The sequence below is a fragment of the Primulina huaijiensis genome, chromosome 12 (genome assembly GCF_012295235.1).
Source record: "Primulina huaijiensis isolate GDHJ02 chromosome 12, ASM1229523v2, whole genome shotgun sequence".
Taxonomy (NCBI): domain Eukaryota; kingdom Viridiplantae; phylum Streptophyta; class Magnoliopsida; order Lamiales; family Gesneriaceae; genus Primulina; species Primulina huaijiensis.
In genome coordinates, this window is record NC_133317.1 from 8762675 (window position 1) to 8788499 (window position 25825).

A 25825-nucleotide genomic window follows, 5' to 3' on the forward strand; every position below is an offset into this window, starting at 1 on the left:
AATATATAGCTTTTCGTCTTGAAATCTAAATAAAAGAGTTAAATCTTAAATAGAAAAATCACGAGTGAAGTTATTGAAAATTCATGACTTATGATGAATACATGTTTTCCTTTTCATTTTCATAGATTTTTGTGCTATGGTTATTCTAGTTTTTCAGTTAATACATATTAGATATTAAAATTTGGATTTTAATTGAAAATAAATTATTTTGGAGAATGTTTATATAATTTTTTCCTAAATTAATTACTATTATAGTTGAAAGTTTTAATACATATTTTAATTTTTCGAAATATTTGAGAATTTATAATTTATTTTAATAAAAGGAAGAAAAATTGATGTTTATATTGTGGAAATAGATTTCTATATGTGAACATAATCATAAAGTTATTTTGATTTTTTTCTTTAATTAAGAATAAAAATTAATATCGGTTGTAATTTTATATTTTAGTCTTAATATTTAATAAAAGATAATCATCTAAGTTAGGTTATGTCCATTGATTTTGTGTATGTAGTTCACAGAAGATCGAAAAACTCGGTCTTTCTTAATATGATAGTTTATTTATTTATTTTAGATTTGTGGATGTCATACAAGCATTTTGTGATTCCACGCGAGAAAGAATACTTTCTTATTTTTGAGTTTTTATGCCAGAAATATTATCTTCGTTTTGCTCTACGAGTACAGAGTGTTCGACATCAATATTGTATAATTTATTTTCATATCACACAGTTTTTGTAATCGTTTCCTCTAAGATATCGTCGTTGCAGTAATATATTGAATATTGTTTTGGTAGTTTGAAATTGCTTTTGTGTTTATAATTCATCTCTAATATATGTAACGCTTGAAATTGAATATATACCGTTAACAATAATGTTTTAGATTATTGTTAGATGTTCTTATTGTTAGATAATGAAAGACTTCTCAAATTAGGGCACATAACGAAGTTGGAAACAAGTCCATTGCCTTAGATTTGTCAGAGAACATAGCTGAGGTAGAATCGATATTCGTCAAAGTCCATGAATTGAATGTGAACCCTAATTTTCATGGTAGTTTCCTAGCTTGTGTGCGCATATGCATACTGATTTGTTTTATTTTTGCATTTTTTTATTATATTTATTTTTCTCTCGTGATTTTTTTTTTGACTACATATGTCATTGTTGTAGGTATAAAACCATAAATAAATAAAGTGAAACTTTTAGGGGAAGTTGGTGAAAAATCACCAATCAAAATATTTCTTTGGGTTCACTCCCTACCCACAAAATTGTGGTACTATGTCATACAAAATGTGATACACTTCATGTGGAAATGTGGTACACTTCATGTGTAAATGTGGTACTCAAAAAGTACCCAGAGACTGGACACAAAAAAAATCGACGGCTGAGGACTGAAGGCCAATTTCCCAAAACTTTTAAGCAAAATATCAATTCTTCTCGTCTTTCAAATATTGGCACGTTATGATGAAATGGACCAATCATTTGTTTATTTTTTACACCCCAAAGGGAGAGCTATTGATGCGTTCAAATGTCATTTATACGAACACCCACATTCAAAAGGAGATTCACAATGCCCGATAATACTAGAATATAATTTTAAAGGAGAATTTTTTGTTTTTCCCATGAGGAAACAAGTTATTATTATATTCCTACACGATGTTTGAGGATGCATAAAAATAATTCTAAAAAAGAACTTTTTTTTGGTTTTTTGTTGTTGGATAATTAAATACTTCTCAAAAGAGGACACGAATGAAGTTCTAATCAAGTCCATTGCTTCGGACTTGTCAGATGACATAGCCGAGGCAGAATATATCGCAAAAGTCCATGATTTGAACGTGAAATGTCCATGGTAGTTTCCGAGATTGTAGCGTATAGACATACTGAATTTTTTTTATCTTTTTATTTTTTTTTATTACATGATTTTTTCTCTTGTGATCTTTTTGGATACAAATGTCATCGTTACAAGAGTGTGTNATATATCATGAATATTGAAATAGGTGTAATGCAATAAATACTTGAAAACATTTAATATTATGTAATTTTTATTGATATTATTTTATAAAGACTTCTTTATTTTCTTTAAAAGCATAAACATCAATTATTGCTTATATTGATTATATAATTCCTTAATTAGTTCAAATTTGAATTTAATTTATTTTTATATTAATTCAAATGTAATTTATGAATTATATGTTTTATTATCTTTATTCAAATTGAAACTGAACTCCATTGAAAATATAAGCTACTATTAAAATTTTGCATTTATTATATCAATTAATTTAATTTAGAATGTGATTTTGTGTTACTATGATATATTTAGTTGATATTATAAATTGCATAAATGTTTCAGTCTGATTTTTCCATCACATTCAGACAATAAATTTTCAATCAGAATTAAAAAAAAAAAAAAGAGTGCTATGTTCAGAATCACCTGTGAGGTAAATTATTCAAAAATATTTTTGACACTTAAACTCTGATTAGTTCGTTAATACGATCTACCTGGATATAGAAACAATGGAGATTCAAGTTTAAAATGTATTTTTCATTATCAAGAGGTTATTATTATTTTTTCTTTACATTTTATTTTTTTGAGTTAAGGGTATTATTTATATATTTTTTATTTTTTAAGGTTCACACATATATGGAATAATCAAGCCCTCAGTCATGGAAATTCCAACGTCTATTAAATTTTTTTTGTAAGCTAATACTCGAAAATTATATTTAAATGCATGCATGCAAAACTGCTGAAAATTCAAATTTGTTTTTTAAAATACTAGTAATCAACTAACAGGTAAGAATATTGCAGTTAAAATTCATGACAAATCGTCATCTCCAAGCTTACGTTTTAAAAATGAATCAAATATGAAATATGTGGAACTCTTGATAACCAACAACATAATAAAAAGACATAGTATGTAAATATCCAAAATCACTCCAATCTCAAAACATGATGTGCGGAAAACACGGTTCTCGGGTTCACGTGCGCACGTACAACTCTGACTACTTAGTCTGCGGCACCTCCAATCTCCCGATCAATATTCTCACCTGCATCATTCACATCTAGTGAGTCTAAAGACTCAACACACCTGTAACGTTATAACTAGTGTATATACATAACATGCAACAGTGAAAAGTACTGTAATCAACATACATTTAATGATTTTAAAAGCAAAAGCGTAAACGTATACATAATAAAGCATACGTGTCAAAGCATGTCTCAACATATCATCATATACGTGTTCATCTCTTTTAATTGAATTTCATTTATTAGTTGTGACTTTCGTATTAGCTCTATTCGATGGATCCATCTACGTATAACCGTGGTACCCGGCGGCAGGGACATCAGCGACATTATTACCCATCCACTGAGCCTTGGCCTTACAGCTCATCGTGTAAATATACATATTAGTCACAACCAACTCCCTTACTTCAAAACGTGTCATCATTTTCATCACTTATAAAAATCATGCATATATGTAATTTTCCATTAAAATCAAGAATGCAACGTATTTTTCATCCTTTCAAAAAAGTCATATACATGATAACATAAACATTTAAAACATGTCAAAATCGTGTTTAGGGCGCTTCCAGGACTAAAAACTCGACCCAGGTGCAAAATGATCATTTTGCCCCTGAAAACCCTAATTTACCATTTTACTCCTGAACCTCAGAATTTCGACCCGAATCCAACCAAACTCCTAAAAAAATAATAATAAGCATTTCTTAGACGTAGACTCGAGCCGTTTCAAACTTATATTATTCGTTTTAAAACTTGGACCGGAGTCCCGGTTTTAACCCGAATTAACCCAAAACTCAACCAAATCTTTCCAAACTTAAACCATGACTTAGTAACACCCAGACCTACAACCACCCAATTCGAGCCACTTATTACCTTAAAACCTAGCTGGAACTTGCTGTAATTTTTCTGCACCAAGGTACCCGAAACCCTAGTTAACTCCTAAGCCAACTTATGCCCTAGTTCGATCCTAGTCCAACACCAGCCCGGACCAAACCCCAACAGTTACCCTAGGACCTCGACCAGACCTTCCTGGACCCAATCAATCACGGCCAGTAGTCCCATGCACGCAGCGTGCGGTTTTCAACAAACAAGCGCAGCCCGAGCCAAAGTGCTCTTCCCCCGCGATCTATCACCTAGCCCACATGCGGCTGCTCGAGCTATCCCAGGCAATTTTTGAGACACATCAGAGCCTGGTCCATAGCCTGGAACCACCCTTGCGTCGCTGCAACCTGAACTAAACCCATCTAGCCGTTTCATGCTCTACACGGCCCAAACACTCAACCTTTAAACCAGCCAGGTTTCGATCGGTTCTCAGCCCTAGGTATCCATGATCTACACGCGATACATCCCCTACAACACTACATCTACCATCCCCTTGCACAAAGCAAAAAAACGTGAGATATATGCATAAACATACGTATTTCATGACAAACCGAAGTCAAAAACATTTAACATGCAAGGACCAAGCAATCTTCATACACGGCACACATATAAGCATATATACAACATGAATGATGAGAAAAAGAAGATACATGGCGTGCCTTAACGTTTTTGTGCTCAAAACTCGAAGGTATGCGCGTAGGACTTGCACCGTAGAGGCGGGGAAGAAGCTTTCTTGAAACTATGGAGAAAACCAAGAGGGGCTGCTGAAAATTATTTCGAAATGCTGCTGCTATGAGAGGGAGGGGCGGCCGTGCAATAGGTTTAGGGTTAGGGTTTGATGATGTAGGGTTTAAATAGATAATTCATGCATAAATTGGCCCTAATAAAAATTAAATGAATTTAAAAAAGGTTTTGGGTCCACTAAGCACTAAAATAAACTCATCAAGCTCAAACACACTCTCGAAAAGTATTTCGTTTTGGTACATTTTTGAAAATATTACCCGAACCCTTAAAAAGTCCTCCGAATCGATAAAATTTGCGTACCAATTTAAAATATTGTCCGACGAGTAAAAATATCCAACCAAGGTCCATTTCTCCCTTAAATACACCTTATATTAAATAATTAAAAATAATTATTTAATAAAAATATTTTTTCTGATTATCCTCGGTCTTCGTTACTCGTTCGAGCGCGAAATGCAATTTAAAATCCTAATGCATGAAACTTTAAAATCAACATGAAATGACACCTATACTTGTAGTACTTATGCAATAAAATGCATAAAAGTCATTAAACACATTTTAAATAAAACCCTAGATTGCATGCAGTCAGATTACGTAGTTCGAATTTCCTAAACCTTACAGAAATAGTGAATAAACAGATTTTTTGTCATATTTGAAATGTTTTCGTCAAAAATAATATGCTATGAAAGGAAAAATTTATTATTATTAATATATTCACTTACCGTATTAATATTTGAAACAAATAAGAAATAAAAATGTAATTAAATGTGAATTTTTTTCAATTTATTTTTTAAAATTCAAATTCAAATTCAAATTTTATGTTCTTTGAAAATATAAACTACATTTAAGTATCTGCATTAATTATATCATTCTATTTAATTTCGATTATGATTTTGAGTTGTGTATTATATTTATATATTTTATGTTTACTATTATTTATCATACTAAATAAAAATATAAAAGTTTTTATATATTATTATGCTTTTCAATTTTTCAAAAGAGTGTCCGTAAAATGTTATTATCATTAATTAGATAGATAAAATTCAAGTGGACCATTCCACATCAAATTATATAATTTCAACAAATTTCACAAAATTAATTAGGTAAATTTATATGGAACTGAAAATAAATACAAGAGAGAAATATGACTATGGAGAATACACTTGTTGTACTCAAGTGACTCTTTTTTATTAATGATATCCTGGAAAATATTGAAAACTAAAAGAATCAATTTTAAAAATAATATGAATAAATAACATTTTTTAACTTCTAAGTAAATATATATTATAATTGGTTTTAATAATATCCTTGTAAAAATTATGAAAGATTAAGAGACTATATGAAACAAGAAATAAAAAAAATGATGTGAGAATAATGATGTGTTATGATATAAAATATTCATTTCTAATGAAGTGACATTGTTATCATATTTCAATTAATGGATTGACCAAATAAAAAATTATTTGATGATTTCAAATAATATGTTCCCACAATGCACGTTTTGCTTATTAATTAAAGATAAATATGTGTAAAGAATAATTTTTGGATTAAGAAAAAGATTTTATCAAAAATAGTTATTAAAATGGATTATTTAAAGCTAAATATGTATAAAGAATAATTTTTGGATTAAGAAAAGGATTTTATCAAATATAGTTATTAAAATGGATTTTTGCTTTATTAATACTAGCCACTCAATACATAGCGTATAATATCTCAATCATATACAATTAATTTAATTTAAATAAAAATAACATAAATAACTATGATCAGATTCAGAATTAAATAATTTGTATCATAATCCCGAAATAGTTATTCAAAGCATTGTTTTTATAATCGAAATAGATCTGTCGGTTTAATTGATAAATGGTCACGGATCCAGTCCGAACTACTCCCAAAAACTATTTAATCAGTCAAATCGATCAAAACTGGTCGGACCGGTATGAACCGGTTCATACATATATTTTTTATTTTTTAAATTCGAATTTTGGTTATATATATAATTATTTTGATTTTGATATTTGTTAAAAATACTATTTTAATATTATTAAAGCTTATTTGAATAGATAAATATATATTTTTATTACGTATATATAGATTTAGGATCTTTAAAATTTAAATATATTATTATTATTATTATTATTTTATATAATATTACACTTTTTATCTGATCGTCAGGTCGAATTTGTTCGATCCATTGAACGAACCAGCTTGATTATCGATCCAGTTATGAAAACATTTATTCTACATCATTTATAATAATTATTATGAGCGTTCTCATGAATAAAGATTCATAAGACGGATCAAACATGTCCATATTTACAATAAAAAGTAAAAATTTTGACATAAAAATTTATTTTTCTATGAATGATCCAAATAAAAATTCATATCATAAAATTGAGACAGTCTAAAAGAGTTATTATGTACTTATAAATTATTGATTTAATTTAATTAATTATTTTTTCGGTCATTTAAAAACATATTAATAACATGACTGGGATTTCATAGGAGCAAAGGACACTCCGGGAAATGAGCAGGCCAGCTGCCGACGAAGACGAAGTGGAGCAGTTGCTGCGAGTGGCGCAGGACGACGTGCTGCTCAAGCTCAGCCTCGATTCTCACACTACACGCGCCGCGGCATATTCCATCAACCCAGATCTCGATCGACGCTACGAGGCACTCAAAGCCCAACTAAACCCCAAATCAACATCTATACCAGCAACAGCAGCCGCCGCGTCCGAGAGTAGAATTGATGGACCGGAAGATTCGGATGATCTGTTCGCCAGATTTGCGGCGCTGAAGAAATCAATCCCATCTCACAACAACGACGAGAAGCAGAGCACCAGTAAAGAAGAAAGCGATGGCGACGACGATGATGAAGTGGAGAAGGTGATCAAATGGGCGGTGGATGCCGCGAGGCTTGATCCTTCTGGTACAACATCCGACGATGAAACCGATGATGAAGTTGAATTCGACAAAAAGAAAGGTAAAAAGAAGAAATGATCGAACACCACACAGTAAAACCATGTATTTGATTGTTCTTGGATAATTTGTCGATTTATTTTTTTTCCAAAAATGATAAAATGTATCCTGTATATCATATTTACTTGGTCCATAACTTGGAACTCTGTTCAAGATTCATGCCATAGTTATGATAATCAACCATATCAGATGGCTGGAAGCCTTATATANTAAGTCCATGTTTTAGAATTGGCCCTTGCTCTAGGAGTTTCATCATATGGATGTGTAACGTGGGTATCGGAGAGTGTGTGTAAACTTTACACTGAAGTAGTCATATGTTACACTCTTGAGTACAGGAAGCGGTGCCTCAAATTGAGACGAGCGCTTGTTTCAAAGACTCCCTCGAGTTTGTAGCTTTGCTGCATCCCAAATGGTGTTGAGAGCGAGATCTCAATGACTAGATCAGCTAGAGTAAGGGCGGAACTGGGGGGGTGGGGATGGGGCCATGATCCTCCTAAATTCGGAAAAATTAAAATTTTACTTGTTATTTTCTAGTGGAGTTTCTCGAGTCTGGACCCGAAGTATGTCGTAGCTAACTTCAGTTCAACTGGAAGGAGAATATATATTAAATCATTATAATATAAAATAATCAACCTAGTATGCAACCCTGTACCTCTGTTGATGGAACTTCATTTTTCACAAAATGGAACAGAAAGGTACAACAAAAATAACTAAATTGACAATGCTAAGCCATGTTAGAAACCAGCATTTCCTTGCCATAACATCTGGATATCTAGCAAACAATGTTCCTAGACAATATTGTATCAACTACAAAAACCAAAGTTTACAAAGCCTACAAAACCTGGCAGTAAACATGGTTACCTAAGTGTACATTGATTTAAACCCTTCAGTTAGGCCAACCACTTTAGCCGACACCTTGGTCTGCAATTTCGCCACAGCTTGACGTATATCCTATGAAATACAAAGAGATCATCATAATAGGAACATAAAGAGTCTTATTTTTGTTTTTAAGTTGCTGTTAAAATGCTAATGTTATCATTGGCAATCTCCCATCAGCTTGAACTATTGTTTTGTATTATGAGATCAAAACCAAGGTTCACAAGTTCAAATTCTTTGGTGTATAAAAGCCTCGTATATTTCATTAAGTTGATTTTGGACGATATTTCCGTGTAATTTATCCACTTCATATTAATGTATACGTCTTGAACGTTTATTTCGTGTATATATTTCCTGATATCAGTTTTGCCCTTGAAGGATTTTTGCCCTTGAAGGATGTGTTAATATAAATATTATTGTTGGATCACTTTTCACAGTTCTCACATACTCTTACCCTCTGGAGAAAGTGATTTTTGATGTTTTACCACTTAGCAGGAACAACATTTAACTAACGTTGATATGTATGTATTTCACATTAATGAAGCATTTGAAGGGTGATGTTTACAGATTACAACCCCTGTGATTACCTCAATATGGTAGCGAGACGAGAAATGAGTCAACACCAAGGCTTTGTTCCTAATCCACCCTGCATGTTCCATGATCTGCACTTCCAATATCTTGGCATGAATATATACGTGCCTTTTTAAAGGCTCCTCGGTTTTATACTTTTATAGCTAAAGTTTCAGGAGAGATTAAGCCTTCTCATGTCATCATAGAAAGGTTCTGATTGAATGGAACAAGAGAGCAGTAAAGATTTTCAGGGAAAATATTAGAATAATTCAAGTACCTCGTACAAATGGGTATGTCCGTGTTCTCGTGCATGTTCAACACTGACATTCTCATCTAAAAACGTTGCCTGCCCATAGAGAAACATTTACCGGTGAAAAACTAGAGGCTCAATTTTTCCACAAAGGTCGAGAAGTTTGTTGGCACAGCGCTGGTGACAAGATCATGGCTCACTACAACATTTGTAATTTCTATTTTGGTGACATTTGCCGATAATATTCAAAACCACAACATACGCACGCAGTGGGATGAAATGAAGCCTTAAGAAAATGCAAAAAATTTGATGAAACCGCAAAAACAAAAAAAAAGACAAATTCATGCATTTGCACGATTGATTGATGGGATTAAGACTACTTACTTCGGTTATGAGAATTTTGGCACGCAAGGCATCTGCACTACGTGGATCAAGTAAAAAATCTGACGTTGTATCTCCTGTGAAGGCGACCTCGGGGCATAAGAGAGTATCTGTAATCTGACAAAGGAACATATTTGTGACACACACTAAAATTTCAACCAGATACAACAGCAATATGAGCTAGTGAAATAGTTTGCGAACCTCAACTCCCGACTTCTTTAGTTTCTCAATTTGTTTTCCCTTTAAATGCGCATACTGCTTTCTCAGCTTCTTCCTGACTGAGTAGATGACATATCCCTACAAAAATATAATCATAAGACACAAGGATAAAAAAGGTACTAGAACATAAATTCTCCAATATTGTAAAACGAAGAAAGGCTTTTTTTTTTTTGGGTAGATGTATCTTACCTGGCTGGCAATAACATGTTGGGTTTTGAACGGTCTCACAACAAGATCATTCCGCATTTCGTATGTTTCACCTATGTAAAATTTTCAGATTCTGTTAAACATGAGACGTATAAATCGCACACGAAAAATAAAGGTAGATAACCGAATTACCTACATCCAAAGCTACCAAATCCAGGTTCAGTTCCACCTGGCCCATAGTCCTATGAATCTCAAAGAGCTGCTCAACATCCTCCTTTATGCAAGGAGGGACAAATATGGTTGGAGGTTTTAAACTGTAAAGACCACGAGTCGCCACATACATTGGGAGCCCACCCTGAACCAGTGCATACAACAACATGACTGTGATTTCCATCTTTAAGGTATAACCAAATAAAGTAGTGCAAAATCATGGGAAGTACAGAATGCGGAGCACATATAGAAGCTGCCCCAAGATTATCCACCCCGCACAGCCATCTAGGAATTTTCCAGATAACATGACATATTCTACTATTTTGAGATATTTATCACCCAAATGACACATTCAGCCTGAAATGGCTCACGAAAAGTGGATTCCGTGCACAGACATCATAGTATATCAAAATGTACCTATTAACTTCAAGAACTCAAATCACAATACAACCACATAAAAAATCGAGAATAGTAAACATTATCTGTAGTTATCACTTGCATATTTGAAAATATTTCAAGAAACTGTCCACAGTTCAGCTTCGCAAGACAGTTGACATCAACAGCCTCGGGGTCAGCTATTCCAGTTCCATTACAATCTCAAGAAACAGTAGCAGCGCATAGGTAACCATAATGAGCAATTGTGCATCGTAAATACCGATAAATTATTGAATGTGGCAAGTTATAAAGCACAACTTTTGCAACATTACTTCACAAAAATGTAACAAAAAAGGTGAAAAGATGATAGCAAAGCAAACCATACAATATGATCAAGATGCGCGTGGGTGATAAAGAGAAAGTTCTGGTGAACAGCCCTCAAAGGGCACCTCCCGATATCGAAAGCGGACTTCAACTCAGGCACAATAACGCATGTTTCCTGCCCACCAACCGATAGCCCTTCAATTGAATAGCCTTCTAAATCGAACCCTTTTCTGTTAACCTCAGCCCTCGCCTTCCTGTACTCTTGTTCCTCTATTGCACGCCCGACTGCTGACAAAAAGCCTGACTCACTTTCTCCTCCATTCACCACTGCATTTACACTACGAAATTGAATGAGATTGTTGCATTTGTGGTAACTTGATGGTTGGTGAAAAAATGGATGCAAATTCAGCAATTTTGGGGTGGAGATGTTGGGTGATGATATGAGTTGCATTGTGGTCGGATGGGGTGCTGACCGACCGCTGAGAGTGGAGAAAGAAAAGAAGTCCGCATTGTTTCGTTAAGCCATCTGATTTACACATTCCATTTCAATTTGAATTTTAATTTTAATTTTAATTTTTTTGAAATCACAAATTTTGATAAAAATAAAAAATTTATTAGAAAATATATTTATTTCAGCTAAATGTTGAATATATTTATTTTAGGTAAATATTTAATATATCGAGGTCGATTTAGTTTTATTTTATCCAGTTAGATTTTTCAGATTTCGTTTTACAAATGTCTAATCCGAAATTGAAATTCATTTCGGTTTGGTTTTATACTTTAATATATCGATCTACAAGCCTCGGTTTGGTATTTTAGCTAAAGACATTCAAGAAACTTTCAAAATAAAATTTATTTTTTTTTAAAAAATAAAGCATGGATTTTACTGAACTACAGAAAATGGGTTACTGTTCTTGATAAATATAATCAAACAACTGTTAATCAAGTGCATGGACAATAATTTTTACCAATATTATGTACATAAAAATAATTTTTGTGAAAAAATTCAGAGATTATACTAAAATTAAGATAAAAATTACTTTCCGAAAATTGATAATTAATTTAAAACAATTATTTAAGTATGATACTATGTTATTTCTAAAATTTAAAATATAATATGATATAATTTTTAAAATCTTTTGGATTGAAAATGATGTGATGATTTTATGAACATACTGTACATTTAACCAGATTTTTCTATGATACATCTGGAGTGTTTCATTCCTAGTGATATGATGAAATTTAAGTCATTGGACAATCAACATGTGATGTGATTTTCATTAAAATATAAAAGACTCGTATGATCTAATGATATTGGAACATGAAGAAAATTATTACTGTAGATGAAATATAGACCAATCAAATATTCTAATTTAGAAATAGGTATAGATATTTATTTTAGATTAAATATCAATCTTGATACTACATATTTAACATATTTAAGAAAATTTATTTTAGTGATTCTCAACCAAATACTTAATTCATATCCCCATAATTTTTTACACAGCCCGAATCTAATTGGCCCGAGCCCATCACTACGTGAACTTAACAATGTGCCCCAGATGGTTGAGTCCATTTCAAATCGATCACATGTCTTTCGATCATAATAAAAATAAATGGCGAAGAGTGTATTAATAAACATACCAATGCTTGTAATTAGAATAGTCACGACTTTATCTAGAAAAATCAATTAATGATTTGGTCTGCTTAAAACGAATTAATTGCAAATAAATATTAATCTAATCATCGAATGGAAAAATATCCATTAGAGAAAATATCTAGATGAGTGATTTCACTAAGTTTCCACAATAATTATTCTTGGTTGCATTTATATTCATGAATTCCAATCATTTAATGGCCAAGAACACTTAATTTTTTTATTCTCCCTTTCTCAAATGAAGAATAAATTGTATCATTCAAACTTTGATCCAAACATTCCTAATAAGAATCTAAGTTTAAATGATAAATACAAACGATATTCTTACCTAGGTCTCGCTAAAGTTATATGTCTTCCGAACAATATAAACATTCAACGATGTACTCTAATGATCTATAATCTTAGTCTTTCTCCCGAGTTGTAGAATTAATCAGACAACAAATAATTTATTGTCAGTAAATCACAAGCGATTAAAAACAAAGAAACACAATTAAACCAAAAAGAATTCAATCACATAAACAATTGATTCAAATTATCGTATCTACAAAGTTACATCACCCTCTGGAATGGAAAATTAGTTCATAATGAAATTTAAATAAAAACAATGCATGTTCGAAAGTTTATATATCACAACACAAGAAATAAAAAAGGGCGAAAGATTAGATGACAAATCAGAAGTGGCGTTTCTGTCCCCAAATTTGTCGTTCTTCGTTGTTGCGATCCAGCTTGCGCTCCGATCCTTCGTCTCGTGCGTGTGCTCTTGTTCTCTCGCGGTTTCCTCCCAAAAACGGTTGTTGCCTCTTTCTGAACCCTATTCATCTTTTATGTTTCGTCCGAGCCCGTTATTAAAGCCCATTTGATTAGTCTCCGCACGTGCTAGCACCACAGCGCTGCTGGGACAGCGCCTAGGAGCCCATGTGTCGACGGTGTGGTGCCGCGGCGCTTGCTCCTTAGCACCTAGGCGCTCATAGTTCGGCAGTTGAGCGCTGCGGTGCTAAGTATCAGCTCCTAGGCGCTTGTCTCTCGGCAGTGTAGGCGCCGCGGTGCTGCTTGTCAGCGCTTAGGCGCTTATTACTCGGCATGATAACGTTGCGGCGCTGCATTTGCAGCTCTGTGGTGCCTGTCCCCCGCACACAGTAGCTCTGTGGCTCTCGTCCATCAACCGTTCGACGCCAAAATTGTCCCTAATCGTCCTCAATCATCCAATAGTGGTTTATCACTTGCACGATACAAAAACAACAAATACCAAGCTTAATTATGTCCGAAACTAACATAATTCAAATGGGTTCTCATATAAATTAAGTGCAATTCTTGCACTTATCAAACCCCCCAAACTTGAACTTTTGTTAGTCTCGAGAAAAATAAAAATAAACATTTAATCAAGAATTAAAGCTAACAACTATAAGTCATGGATATGCAGACATTGACCTCGGCCTCCGACTTATCCATTTTCATGTAATTCACAATTACTCAAGAATCATGTGCGTGTGTGATATGTCAATGTTCATTTACCCAATCGAATACTCAAATAAATTCACAACACCCACTCGCCTTATAAACTCAAGAAATCTTCACCTCAGTTTAACTCACATTTCATTAAAATACAAATTCACTTACACAAATCACACAGGACTTTATTAGTGATTATTTGGCTCATAAGATGGTCAACACATGTATACCAAAAATGATTAATGATTTCAAACAATGAGATGCTTACATGCAAATGATTAAAGTCTATACTTACTAACTATGTTTCTCAGGTATCCATAAGCTTGACTTGAACAACTTTTCTCTACTAGTATATTGGATAAATGAGACAAGGTTAATAGGTCTTGTAGGCTTAAAACATTAGGCTACGACTCATGGCTACAATAAAGGGTATGGAAATCAAAATTTGAGAGAAATATTTGAATTTTCATCATTTTCACTCATTTCATTCACCATCAACTTATTGTTTTCTCATCATTAATATCTTCCATTTCCCATATTTTTTTCTTTTCACCACTTTTGATTCATTTTTTCTTCTTTTTGTTTCGTTTCTTTTTCAACTCTTTTATACACAATTGTTTTTATTTTTCTTTCTAATGAGTGGTTGAATCATTTCAACACCAATGAACTTATTTCTCTCAAAATTAGGTAGGATAGAAAGTTTATAAGCTTCATTTGATAGTTGTTGTGGGATATAGAATAGATACAAGTGGAGGCACTGTATATCATTGACACACACCACTTGATTTTTAGTAAGCTCAAAATGGGACACTAAGGATATTTCATTTTGTTTTGGTAGGCTCGAAGGCTCGAACGGTTCCAAAGATTGCCTAAATCATTTCTATGTTACATATTATCCATATTTCGTCTTGAAAAGTGTTCAAGCAAGTTCTAGATTACCCTCAATCCATTAGTTATCTCATACAAACCAATCACATGCACTGTTCAACCAAAATGTTATCTGAGGTAGGCACACAAAATGTAATGTCCCGAAAATCGAAAAGTCCACGTGAACCACATGCATGCAAATTATTAAATTTCTTTGGTATTTTATTAAATTCTTTTAAAGCATAAAATGCATGTTTATTTTATTAATTTGTGTTTAATTATTTTTATGCATTTTATGCATAATTATTACATGATAGGATTTATTTCATGATATTTTTAAAAGTTCACGCATTAGAGTTTTAAGTTGCATTTCGCGTTCGAACGAGGAACGGAGACTAGAGAATTTTAAGGAAAAATTATTTTATTACATGAATAATTTTTATTAATTATTACAAGGTGTTTTTAAGTGTATTTTTAAAAAATGAGATTTATTGGGTATTTTTACCCGCATGATTTTTATTTATAACGGTACGCGAATTTTATCGAATCGGGGGACTTTTTGAGTATTCGCCTAATATTTTCAAAAAACTTTCCAACACAAAATATTTTTCGGGTGTGTTTTTAGATTTAATGGGCCTATTTTTAAGCTTATTGGGCTTAAACTCTTTTAATTTAAAATACAAGCTAATTAATTTACTTGTTAATGATACATTAATACCTAATTAACCCTACACCTTTATTTCACAACCCACCAACCGACACCTTTCCCTCCACCATTATTTCTTTTCGGTTTCAGTATCTCCAAAGCAACAACCCATCGGCCATAGCTTATTCTTGCGTGGGAATTTCTCCGGCGCTCCCCATTGCTCATTTCTTCATCTTCTTGCGTAGGAAACATCATCAGGCACGCCACGTACTTTTATTTCTGCATCATATACGTTATATATATGCTGTTATGTGTTTATTTGTATGTGGAATTCTCGGTTCAGCATTATTCATGAAGATTTTTCAGTTTTGTTTCAAGTCCTTGCATTATAGAACATCCAACTCACGTTTGTTGTAATTTGCTGAAAGGGGACTGTCAACTGCTGTCATTAGAAGTCTGAACCACGTAATATTTAAGGGGAAACATGCTGGATTCATGCTTTGGCCGCGGGTGGTAAGGGCCGAGAGGTTGGGTGGAGTTGTGGCTTGTTTTGGGTTGTATTTCGGACCAAAGGTGAAGCCGACGGTGTGAGGGCAACTCCAGGCCTTGGACTTGTCTCCATGGTTTGCCGGAACGACCACGTCGCGACAGGAACGCCCGTCTCGGAACGGGAACAGCCATTGGCGTTCCAAAGTTCCAGGGCAAATCGGTGAATGCTTTGTAGCGCCGTCCTTCAACGTTATAACGGCGAGGGAACGGTGGGGTGGAACGGGAACGGTGGAACGGAACGTTAAACTCAAATTGAAAGGATCTATGTACTACTATATCTTCAATTTTCTTCTTTTCTCGTTATTCATATCTACTTGTGGGTGTTGATGTTATTGATGTCTGTCAAGCAAGTCCTTGCAAGGGGCAAAGTTAGCGAATCTTCATCATCTATATGGCATGGTGTTGGACGTCATGGTCCCGAGTATAGATCTTCAAGTACAGCTGATAGTTCTACTATGTATCGTGGATTCGGATATTATAATCGTCGTGACGAAACACTATTACAATATCAGTCATCCCATTCTAATGATCTTTCGTTATCTGAATCTAATCAATATCCTTATGGACAATCACGTCAATATCCAAATGTTCAAAATCAATTTAATCTATGAGATACTGATGAAGAATATAACAATGATTTCGCTCCTCCGCATCACTCTTCATGGTATTAGCTTTGGTATGTTATAACTTTTAATGTGTATTTCTTATTGTGCTATTATTCACTACTACATAAACGGCAAAATCTCGTAGCCATTTTAAAACTGTTGTAACTGAGTGTGTTGTTGAAAGTCCGTTCAACGACAACGATTTTTATCCGTTGTGGTAGATCAAATTTGCGACGGTTTTTAGAAACCGTCGCTAAAATAATATAGCGATGGGTATGAATTAAATCGTCGCTAATTCAAAATTAAAAACCGTCGCTAAAATAATATAGCGATGGGTATGAATTAAATCGTCGCTAATTCAAAATTAGCGACGGTTTCTTAAACCGTTTGCTTATGCGTTTTCTTAAAAAGTACTAGAATTTTTTTTTACCCTCACATTTTCGGCCTATATATATACATATACATAAATTACTTTTGCACCATTTTTAAAATTTAACATCCAACTAGAACTTGAAATCCAAAGGAGAATAGTCAAAATAGTAAATCATAAAGCGTTTTACCAACCCTAAAAAGCACTAAATGTTGAAAAGCGTAGCCCATACTAAACCTCTCAAAAACATAAATAAAATGTCGTAAAAATCTTTAACTTAAAATCATAAACTTAAATGCGGAAATAGAAACGTTGATCATCGGGTTATGTGCACCGACAGTCCAGCAAGTCACTCGTCAAGACCTCAAATATCATAGTTATTTATATCACCTGCATCATACACACCTAGTGAGTCTAAAGACTCAACACGTCCTATCTTTGATAACAAGTAATACGTAATACAATTAACATATAATAGTGAAAAATACTTGTACTTAAAATATCATTTTTTTAATAATGCATAAACTTTAAACTTAAACATTTTTCCAAAAAACTTAAACATATCACATAAACACATTCATATCGTATCCATATTCATGTCCATGTCCATATTCGTGTCCATATTCATATTCATGTTCATGTTCGTGTTTGTTGAATTCAGATCGTGATTGTGACTCGTATTCTTAATCTTAATGGGCGATGGTTCCATCTAAAGAAAACCACAGTACTGGGCGGCGGGGGACACCAGCAACACTCTCACCGGTCAACTGGGCCCTGGCCTACGTATTAACATATTCGTATTCGAATTCGTATTCGTATCCAAGGAAACACGATCGTCGGGCTCCCACTGGGACCATAACCTTCACGATATTTCCAACATGTAGTAGTCACAATCCCTCACATCCTTCAACATGTTATCACCACTTAATAAAAACATGTATATCATATCATTTTATTTTGAACCAATAATGCAACATATCTTTTAAATGTCCAATTTAATACTTAATAAATCCATGAACATTTAAAAATCATATTTCAGCATATAAAAATTCATAGACATGTTACATAATCATATTAGCATATAAAACAGCAAATAGGGCACTGCCATGACGTTTACTAATTTCTAGGTGTGAAAAGACCGTTTTACCTCTTTAGTTAAAATTTCACGTTTTTGACTTTTTTCTTAATTTTATTTACTCTAACATGTCCCAAATAGTTATTTAAGCCTACATGAATTTTCTAATATTTTTATTTAGCTTAATTCGACGACTTCTAAATTAATCTTTAACTATAACGTATTAATGCGTTTTAATCCTGAATTAAACCAAACTTAATATAAAATTCCCAAATTAAAAACTTAGACTTTTAATAATTATTTGAGCTTAAATACAATTTTCCATAATTTTATGAAGCCTAAAACTATGCGTTTTAATTAGCTCATTAATTAGCGTTTCGTGCGGCGATTAAATCCGGAATAAATCCAAAACTCGTTATTTTGATCCCAAATTTTAAACATAGCATTTTTAAGATTTATTCTACCCTTCCAAGTCATGAGCCACCCCCGTGGACCCATGGATTCATTTTTAGCCTTTTAATTTTCATTTTTGACACACTAACAAACCCACCGAGCCATCTCCCGATTTACTCGAGCCACGCCCGAGCCACCTTGAGCCGAAACCTAGCCAACCCACCTAGGGACCCTATTGACCAAGCCTAGCCTTTAAAAAAAGCCCTAGCCCGACCAAAAACTTGCTGGAACTCGCCCTAAAATTCTGCACGTGTGTGTTTGTAGTGTCCTTGTTGCATTGGGACTCCTGGCCGCCTAGGACTCTACCAGCCCTTAACCACCGACCACACACCTATCCCTAACCATCCCTGGACCAAGCCCAGACCCAGCCCAGCCACCAGAACCCACGCACGCAGCACTGAAACGTGACAGTAACATCACGCGCAGCACTTGCTGCCATGCATATCTCACGTCTTCTTGAACCAGCAGCCAACCAAGCCGCCACAGCCCCTGCCCAGGCCCTTAAGCACCCTCCTAGGACCCTAAAGAGGCGACCTAGCCCAGCCCAGAAACCCCCAGGCCAAGTCCCTTCTTCCCTGCACAACAGAACCCTGCGCTGCCCCCATTGAAGCTCTCGGGACTTGGATTATACCAGCTTGTGTGTTTTCGTTGCAGCGTTGTTAGTGATATTCTAAGACTCTAAAATCATGAAAAACATTGTTTGATCATACCCTATATCATGGCAGCTCCTTACACAATACAAATACATGATTTTGATAAACAAAACTCAAGTTTAGAACCCATGTGCATGAAATTTCGAAAATAATTATCATGGCCCTTGATTTTTCATTCAAAACATGCAATAAATCATAATATGGTGTGATGATGTTTGAAGGAAAGAATAGGCGTGCCTTTGCATAATTAACGCACGATTTTACGTTGACAATTGCGAAGAACGGAGCAAGAACCGTGGCTTGAAATCTCCTTGAAGCTTTCCCAATTTTTTTTTCTTCAAATTCACGTGAGTTGTCGTGTGTTTGGAAGTGTTTTTGGGGAGAGAAAAATTCAGAAAGAGGCGTGGGAATTTTGGGGATAATGGGGAGGGTTTTAAGTATTATATACTAATTTATTCACTAATCAAGACTTAGGCCTATTAAGCACCCAATTTAGGCCCATTAGTCTTTAATTATAATTTAATTAAAATCTTAAAATAATTTTGTTAAAATAAGTTAGTGAATTTATTAGCCGGGTTGCCAAAAAGTTCGTATTTTTGTTGAAAAACCAACACTGATAAAATTTACGTCCCGACGTATAAAATTACCTAAAAACCCCATATTTTCAAAAATAAGAAAAAGCATCACCCTTAATTTAAATAATTTAAAAACAATTATATAATAAAAACATTTTCTATTTTTTTTCAGCCGTCGGTCTCCGTTCCTCGATCGCAACTCGAATAACCTTTTAAAAATACATTTTAATGCAACAATGTAGGAAAATATATTTCAAACATGCAAATATGCAAAATATAGTTAATTCATGCAATTAAAACATTTAATTAAAATACAAGAGAATTTAATAATTGCATGCATGTGGTTTGCGTGGATCTTTAAATTTTCGGGGCGTTACACAATCTGTGTGACGTACCGTACTTTTTACTACTTAAAATTTACGGAAAAATTTAAAATTTTCATAAATAAATCATAAACCTTCAAGTTTGGCAAATATAACTGTACGTCTCAACCATTTGTTGCAACAAAAGATTTGAAATAACGTTTGACAAAAGAAATCAATGGTTTCATAAACTAAAAATATGGTGGTCCTCGGGTTTAGCCTCCCGCTTAATCCAAGCCTGCTCCTTGGTCCCCACCCCCAGTCTCCTCATAAACATCCTCACCTGCATCGATCAAGTCTAGTGAGTCTAAAGACTCAACACGCATAAACTGGTAGTAACGAATAATACGTAATAAAACCACATGCAACTTCAAAATAGGACATACATACTAGAACTTGAACTAGAAATAAACTGGAACCTGTTTACATAACATAGACGTGCCATACGTGTAAATTTTTCTTAAACATGCTGCATACTAGAACGTACTTGAAAATACATAATTTCATCATTTTTGCGTAGAGGCATGTTTCAAAGCAAGTGACCCATACATAATAAATGCCTGATCAGACAAACCACAGTACTGGGATGACAGGGACGTATCCACTACCACATACATGAGATCCCCGTTCATAATATAACGGGCTGATTGGTCCACGTTCATAATTTAACGGTTTCAAATCTCGATCTAAACCCGTTCATAATTTAACGGGCGGATTGGTCCCCGTTCATAGTTTAGCGCTTTCCAATCCTAAACATAATTTGGTCACAAGACAATTAGCATACCTCAAAAGCTTGAAAATATTTTCTTTGCACGTCGAACATACTTACTTGGCGTTGAGGGATTCGTTGGATCTTGTTTGGGGCCGCTACTGCAACATACTAACGTGAGTTCAAACACTTAACTTTAATAGCTTAGACGTAGTAATCATGCTCAAATCCAAGCTCATTCATTTCCCTAGTACGCTCTAAAATTCCCGTGACTCGGCCTTATTAAAACATTGCATTAAACTAAGACAACGAACCTCAAAGTATTCAACCTAAATTAAAAAAAGTAGTACACGGACCCCGTGCTCAGGTCCGGCTCCTGGTCCGTGTAGATACTGTAAAATGAGTCGTGCAGAAAAGGGAAGGCACGGACCCCGTGCTCTGGTCCGTGTAGGGGTCCGTGTAGATACTGGAAAAAGAGACTCCGAAGAAAGCAAAGACACGGACCCCGTGTCCGGGTCCGTGTACACCTCCGTGTACATACTGGAAATTGACACTCCGAATGTAACAAAGGCACGGACCCCGCGCTCTGGTCCGTGTAGTCTCGGAAAAACCGAAGCCTGCGCGAAAACTTAACATGACGTTTCCCTCTTCTTACTAAACCATAAGGGCTGAGAATCGATACCCCGAGACCCCTCCTAGGACACTAAGGTGATGACTCCAACCCATACAAGATACTACAATTGCCACCAAACACGACAAATAATAACAAACGACACAACCCGAGGTTTCGACACCACTTTTCTTCCTACGACTCTTAGTTCAACCTTGTGCTTAACGACACAAAAAGAGACATCAACAATAATCCAAACATCGATCTTGACTTACTTAAACGCATTAACGATCGCCCGTCGATTCCCAACGAAGCCTGCAACAAATAATTTCAACAACACAATTTACATAAAAGTCGCAGTTTGAGCAGTCCCACGAAAAACGTCATAACTCACTCAATTCTTATCCAAAATTTTTGAATATTATATCAAATCGAAGGTATCAAATGGTTCTACGATTTTTGTGTTAAAAGTTTTCTCAAAATCATGACCAAAAAATCACAGTATTTAAAAAGACAGCAAAAACGTGATTTTAGATCCAAAAATGGTTTCAAAAATGATCTAAACTTAATTGCTCAAACTTCTACACAATATTCACATGATTTTCATACAAAATACGACGCAACGCATACTATGACATTATCGACGCAGAAAGAAACAGAATATACGTGCCTTTTTATATTCAAAAATACCGTGACGACGATACCGAAGCAGGGAGAGATGCGAGGTTGATCCGGGATGATCGTGGCGCTAAAATCTTGCAACGAAATTAAAGAAAATTTGCTGGAAGGTTTGGAGGAGAAGGGCGGCCGCTTCTTATATGAAAACTCTAGGTTTTGCACTCTCAAAAATAGAAAAATCTGAATTGTGATAGTGTGTGTGTCTTACGGTTTCGGTGTGTGTAAAAGTGTGTAAATTGTGTAGTGTGTGTGTTTGGCTAGATTAGGGGATTAAAATATTTCTTAATTAAATAATTAGTCACCAATTAAAACACTAACTTAACTAGCCAATCTAAAAAGAATACTAAGTCTCCCCTAATTAAAGTAAAATACACACTAATTTTAAATAACTCCTTAATTCAAATAACACCCAAAAATGCAAAATTTTAAAAGTTTTAAACTCTTATAATTACTAACTAAATGATTTAAGCTTAAAAGAACACTAAAACTCAATAAATCATTAAATCGCCCCATCCTTAACTAAAAATAAAAAATACTTCATTTTAATTTGCCAAGATCGTCATCGGTCTTTTTCTCGATCCCGCCTCGAGTAATCGCCTGAAACATGAAACTTGAAAAACATTTTAACGTGCATCATATAACATAAGTAATTTAAAATAATGCATTTAAATAAATCATGCATGGTAAAAATCAATTAATCAAATGATTTAACAATTAAATAAATGAATGGGTTATACGTGTACAGAATTTGGGCGCTACAATCTGTCCTCTCCCGGTCCCTGCCTGTCATGTGTGTGATGCCTGGGGGGCGGGTTGTGGCTATGCTCCATTCCCGAAAGCGTCGCCCGGACCACTATCAATCTGCCTCCGTCTCTTATCCCTCGGGAGCTTCCCAACTAGTAAGATACCGTCTTTTGTGTGCAACACCGGCTCACTATCATCTCATGTAACCCCCTACAGGTGGCAGAGATCCGTGATGGTCGAAGAATGGGGCATGTTAACTGTGGAGGTGCCCTGACCAACCTACAAGATCGAAGTCATGATCACTCGGTCTGCATCCACTGTCTTGCCGGTGATGATACAGTAAACCAACGCTGCCTTCGTCTTCGTCACATCTATAACATGCCCAGATGGCATCAACCACAAGGCTAAAAAATGATACCGGTTATATGCCTTCCCTTGTCATGGATGTCGATGGGAATCTCGTTGATTATTGAGCTTCCAAACCGTACCCGGCTCACAAAGTGTGGTGATGATCGCCTCGTAGGGGTAGGCCTCTCTCATAAACATCGTGTACTCATCAGTATCATAGTTCGACATCGAATACAACGAGTTGATCGTTTTATTGTCAAAGGCAACCATCCGTCCACTGATCTTCGCGTGATAGTCCTCATGCTTAACCTTTAAATTAGCGTAGAATTCCCGGACAAAGGGCATCACAGCGTCTGCAGGTGGCTTCACAAACTCATCCAAATTCAAATGCCGAGCAAGAACTAATGTCTCACAACCCGGTATGCTCTGATCCATCCTCCTTTCCCGCTGCATATTTTTTCTTGCAATTTTGTATAATTCTCAACGGCAACAGCATCCCAAAACCGTCGTCATTCAAAACTAGCTGAAAAAGACTCACCATCCCCTGACTGACCACACTTACTCTTCTTTTTCGGAGGCATGCTTCAACTCAAATAACACTTCACTTGATAGCACTTGTCCCTACAACAACGCCTCGCAACAACGATATTCCAACAATATATATCCACCAAAATATCAAAACAATCAATCGCTCAGTAGTTCCTCTATAACATGCAATGCTTCAATCCAAAAATTTTTAAGAACAAGCTCACTTAGGCAATTTATCGAACACGTTATGTGCACAAACTCAAAAACTCAATTCTTTCAAATTCAAAGCAATAAAATTTGAGAATCACTACACCACACACGATTACCTTGTGGTATGACCAAAATTTGCCTGCAATCCGTCCAGGGTCAACTCGTTTTGAAAATTCTCGTTTAAATATTTACGCCCAAGGAAGCCTAGAAAATGAGATATGGAGAGGAATTGCTTTGAGAATGCTTTGTGTTTTGTATTGTGGTGATATGATAGTGGGTAGGTGGAGGAGGGTGCGATTTTTCTCGGTGGTTGAGGAGGAGTTCGGCGTTGCTTGTCTTTGTTAGGGTAGAATTTTATTTCGCTTGCCTTTTTGTTTTATAACTTGTGAATGCCGCAGCGTTTACTCTTCGGCACACCAGCACCCGGCGCTAGACTTTCGAAAGGGTCAGCGCCGCTGATTGGTGGCGCCTAGTCGCCTGTCTTTTGAATGATTTGGCACTGCGGCGCTGACGGTCTGGCGCCTGGGCGCTTGTACGTCTGAGAATATGAATATTCGAACTCATTTGCTCACCTCGTTTCAAATTTTACCTACATAATAATACTTGTATCAATGTTTAATCTTCACATGAAAATTTCAATAACATAAAAAACAATTAAACTATTGAAAATAAAAAATAATGAAAACAATTAAAATACTGATTGGGTTGCCTCCCAATAAGCGCTTGATTTAACGTCGTCAGCCCGACTTTCACCAGTTCTGTTCAAGGTGGGTCATGTGATCTCTTGGATGCCTTAATCTCTACCCTCTGACCTTCGACCTCCATTGTCAACTTTATTTGTTTCGCGTCAATGACGGCTCTAGCAGTAGCCAAGAATGGTCGTCCTAGAATGACATGAACATTCTGACTGTTCTCCATGTCAAGCACCGCGAAATCTGCTGGAAACCTCAGTTTGTCGATCTGAACTTCAACATCTTCCACAAAACCCAATAGTACCTTGACCGATTTATCTGTCAGCTACAAGATTAGTTCTGTGGGCTTCATTCTGTTCAGTCCAAGTTTCTAGTAAAGAGAACTTTTCATTACATTCACGCTTGCTCCTGAATCACAAATAGTTTTTTCCACCATTTGACCTCCTATTGCACACGGTACAACTAATTCCCCGGGGTCTTGCGGCTTCTGTGGGAGATTTTTTTGTATCCCCTCATCACCTCTTTCGGTAAATGTCACTTCCTCGTGATCTGCAGACTGAAGGTTAGTGTGTAGGTTATTGAGATCTTCAAGACCTTTTTTCCTTTGAAACTCAACATTCAATTGTATAAATATCAGGGGTATGGAAGTAAAGAAATATCAATGCACCAATCTAAATCGTAACTCTTACCTCTCTTACCTCAGATTCCTTTGCTTGGTGGTGGCTAATCTTCCCGGATGGGTGTGGGATCAACATTTTCCTCTTCTCTGTCTACCATACCAATCTCCTCATGCTGTATGAAAAAGTTGTTCACTTCTCTCAAATTCGAGTCTGCAGTCCGCGCCTGACGGTTGAAATGTGAGTTGCCTCGTTATCTGCCCAACTTGCGTGAAACGTCCACTACTCGTTTTCTTAAATAGTACTTGAGATATTTTTTTAATACCTCACATAATTTCGGCCGAACACTACACAAAAATATATAAAATATTTTTGACACCATTTAAAAATAAAACAACCAACTAACATTTGAAAATCAAAGGAAGTAGTCAAAACATAAAACCATCCAACATTTTACCAAACTT

General features: G+C 35.1%; 2 protein-coding genes across 3 annotated transcripts; one reads left to right on the forward strand and one right to left on the reverse strand.

Annotated features, from left to right (window-relative positions):
• The first annotated feature begins 7114 nt into the window (after positions 1-7114).
• Positions 7115-7765, forward strand: LOC140990428 (uncharacterized). Its single transcript, XM_073460106.1, has one exon. It carries the CDS (start codon positions 7160-7162, stop codon positions 7631-7633), a length of 474 nt encoding a protein of 157 aa, XP_073316207.1. The 5' UTR covers positions 7115-7159; the 3' UTR covers positions 7634-7765.
• Positions 7766-8237: 472 nt separating this feature from the next.
• Positions 8238-11481, reverse strand: LOC140990426 (tRNase Z TRZ2, chloroplastic). 2 transcript variants are annotated; one of them, XM_073460105.1, is made up of 8 exons: positions 11026-11481; positions 10248-10410; positions 10098-10168; positions 9891-9986; positions 9693-9806; positions 9336-9404; positions 9076-9150; positions 8238-8563 (listed from the first exon to the last, which is right to left on the reverse strand). In XM_073460105.1, exons 1-8 carry the CDS (start codon positions 11413-11415, stop codon positions 8474-8476), a joined length of 1068 nt encoding a protein of 355 aa, XP_073316206.1. In that variant the 5' UTR covers positions 11416-11481; the 3' UTR covers positions 8238-8473. The 2 variants fall into 2 exon arrangements, with proteins under 2 accessions (XP_073316206.1, XP_073316205.1); XM_073460104.1 differs by having other exon boundaries at positions 9076-9198.
• Between the last annotated feature and the right edge of the window lie 14344 nt (positions 11482-25825).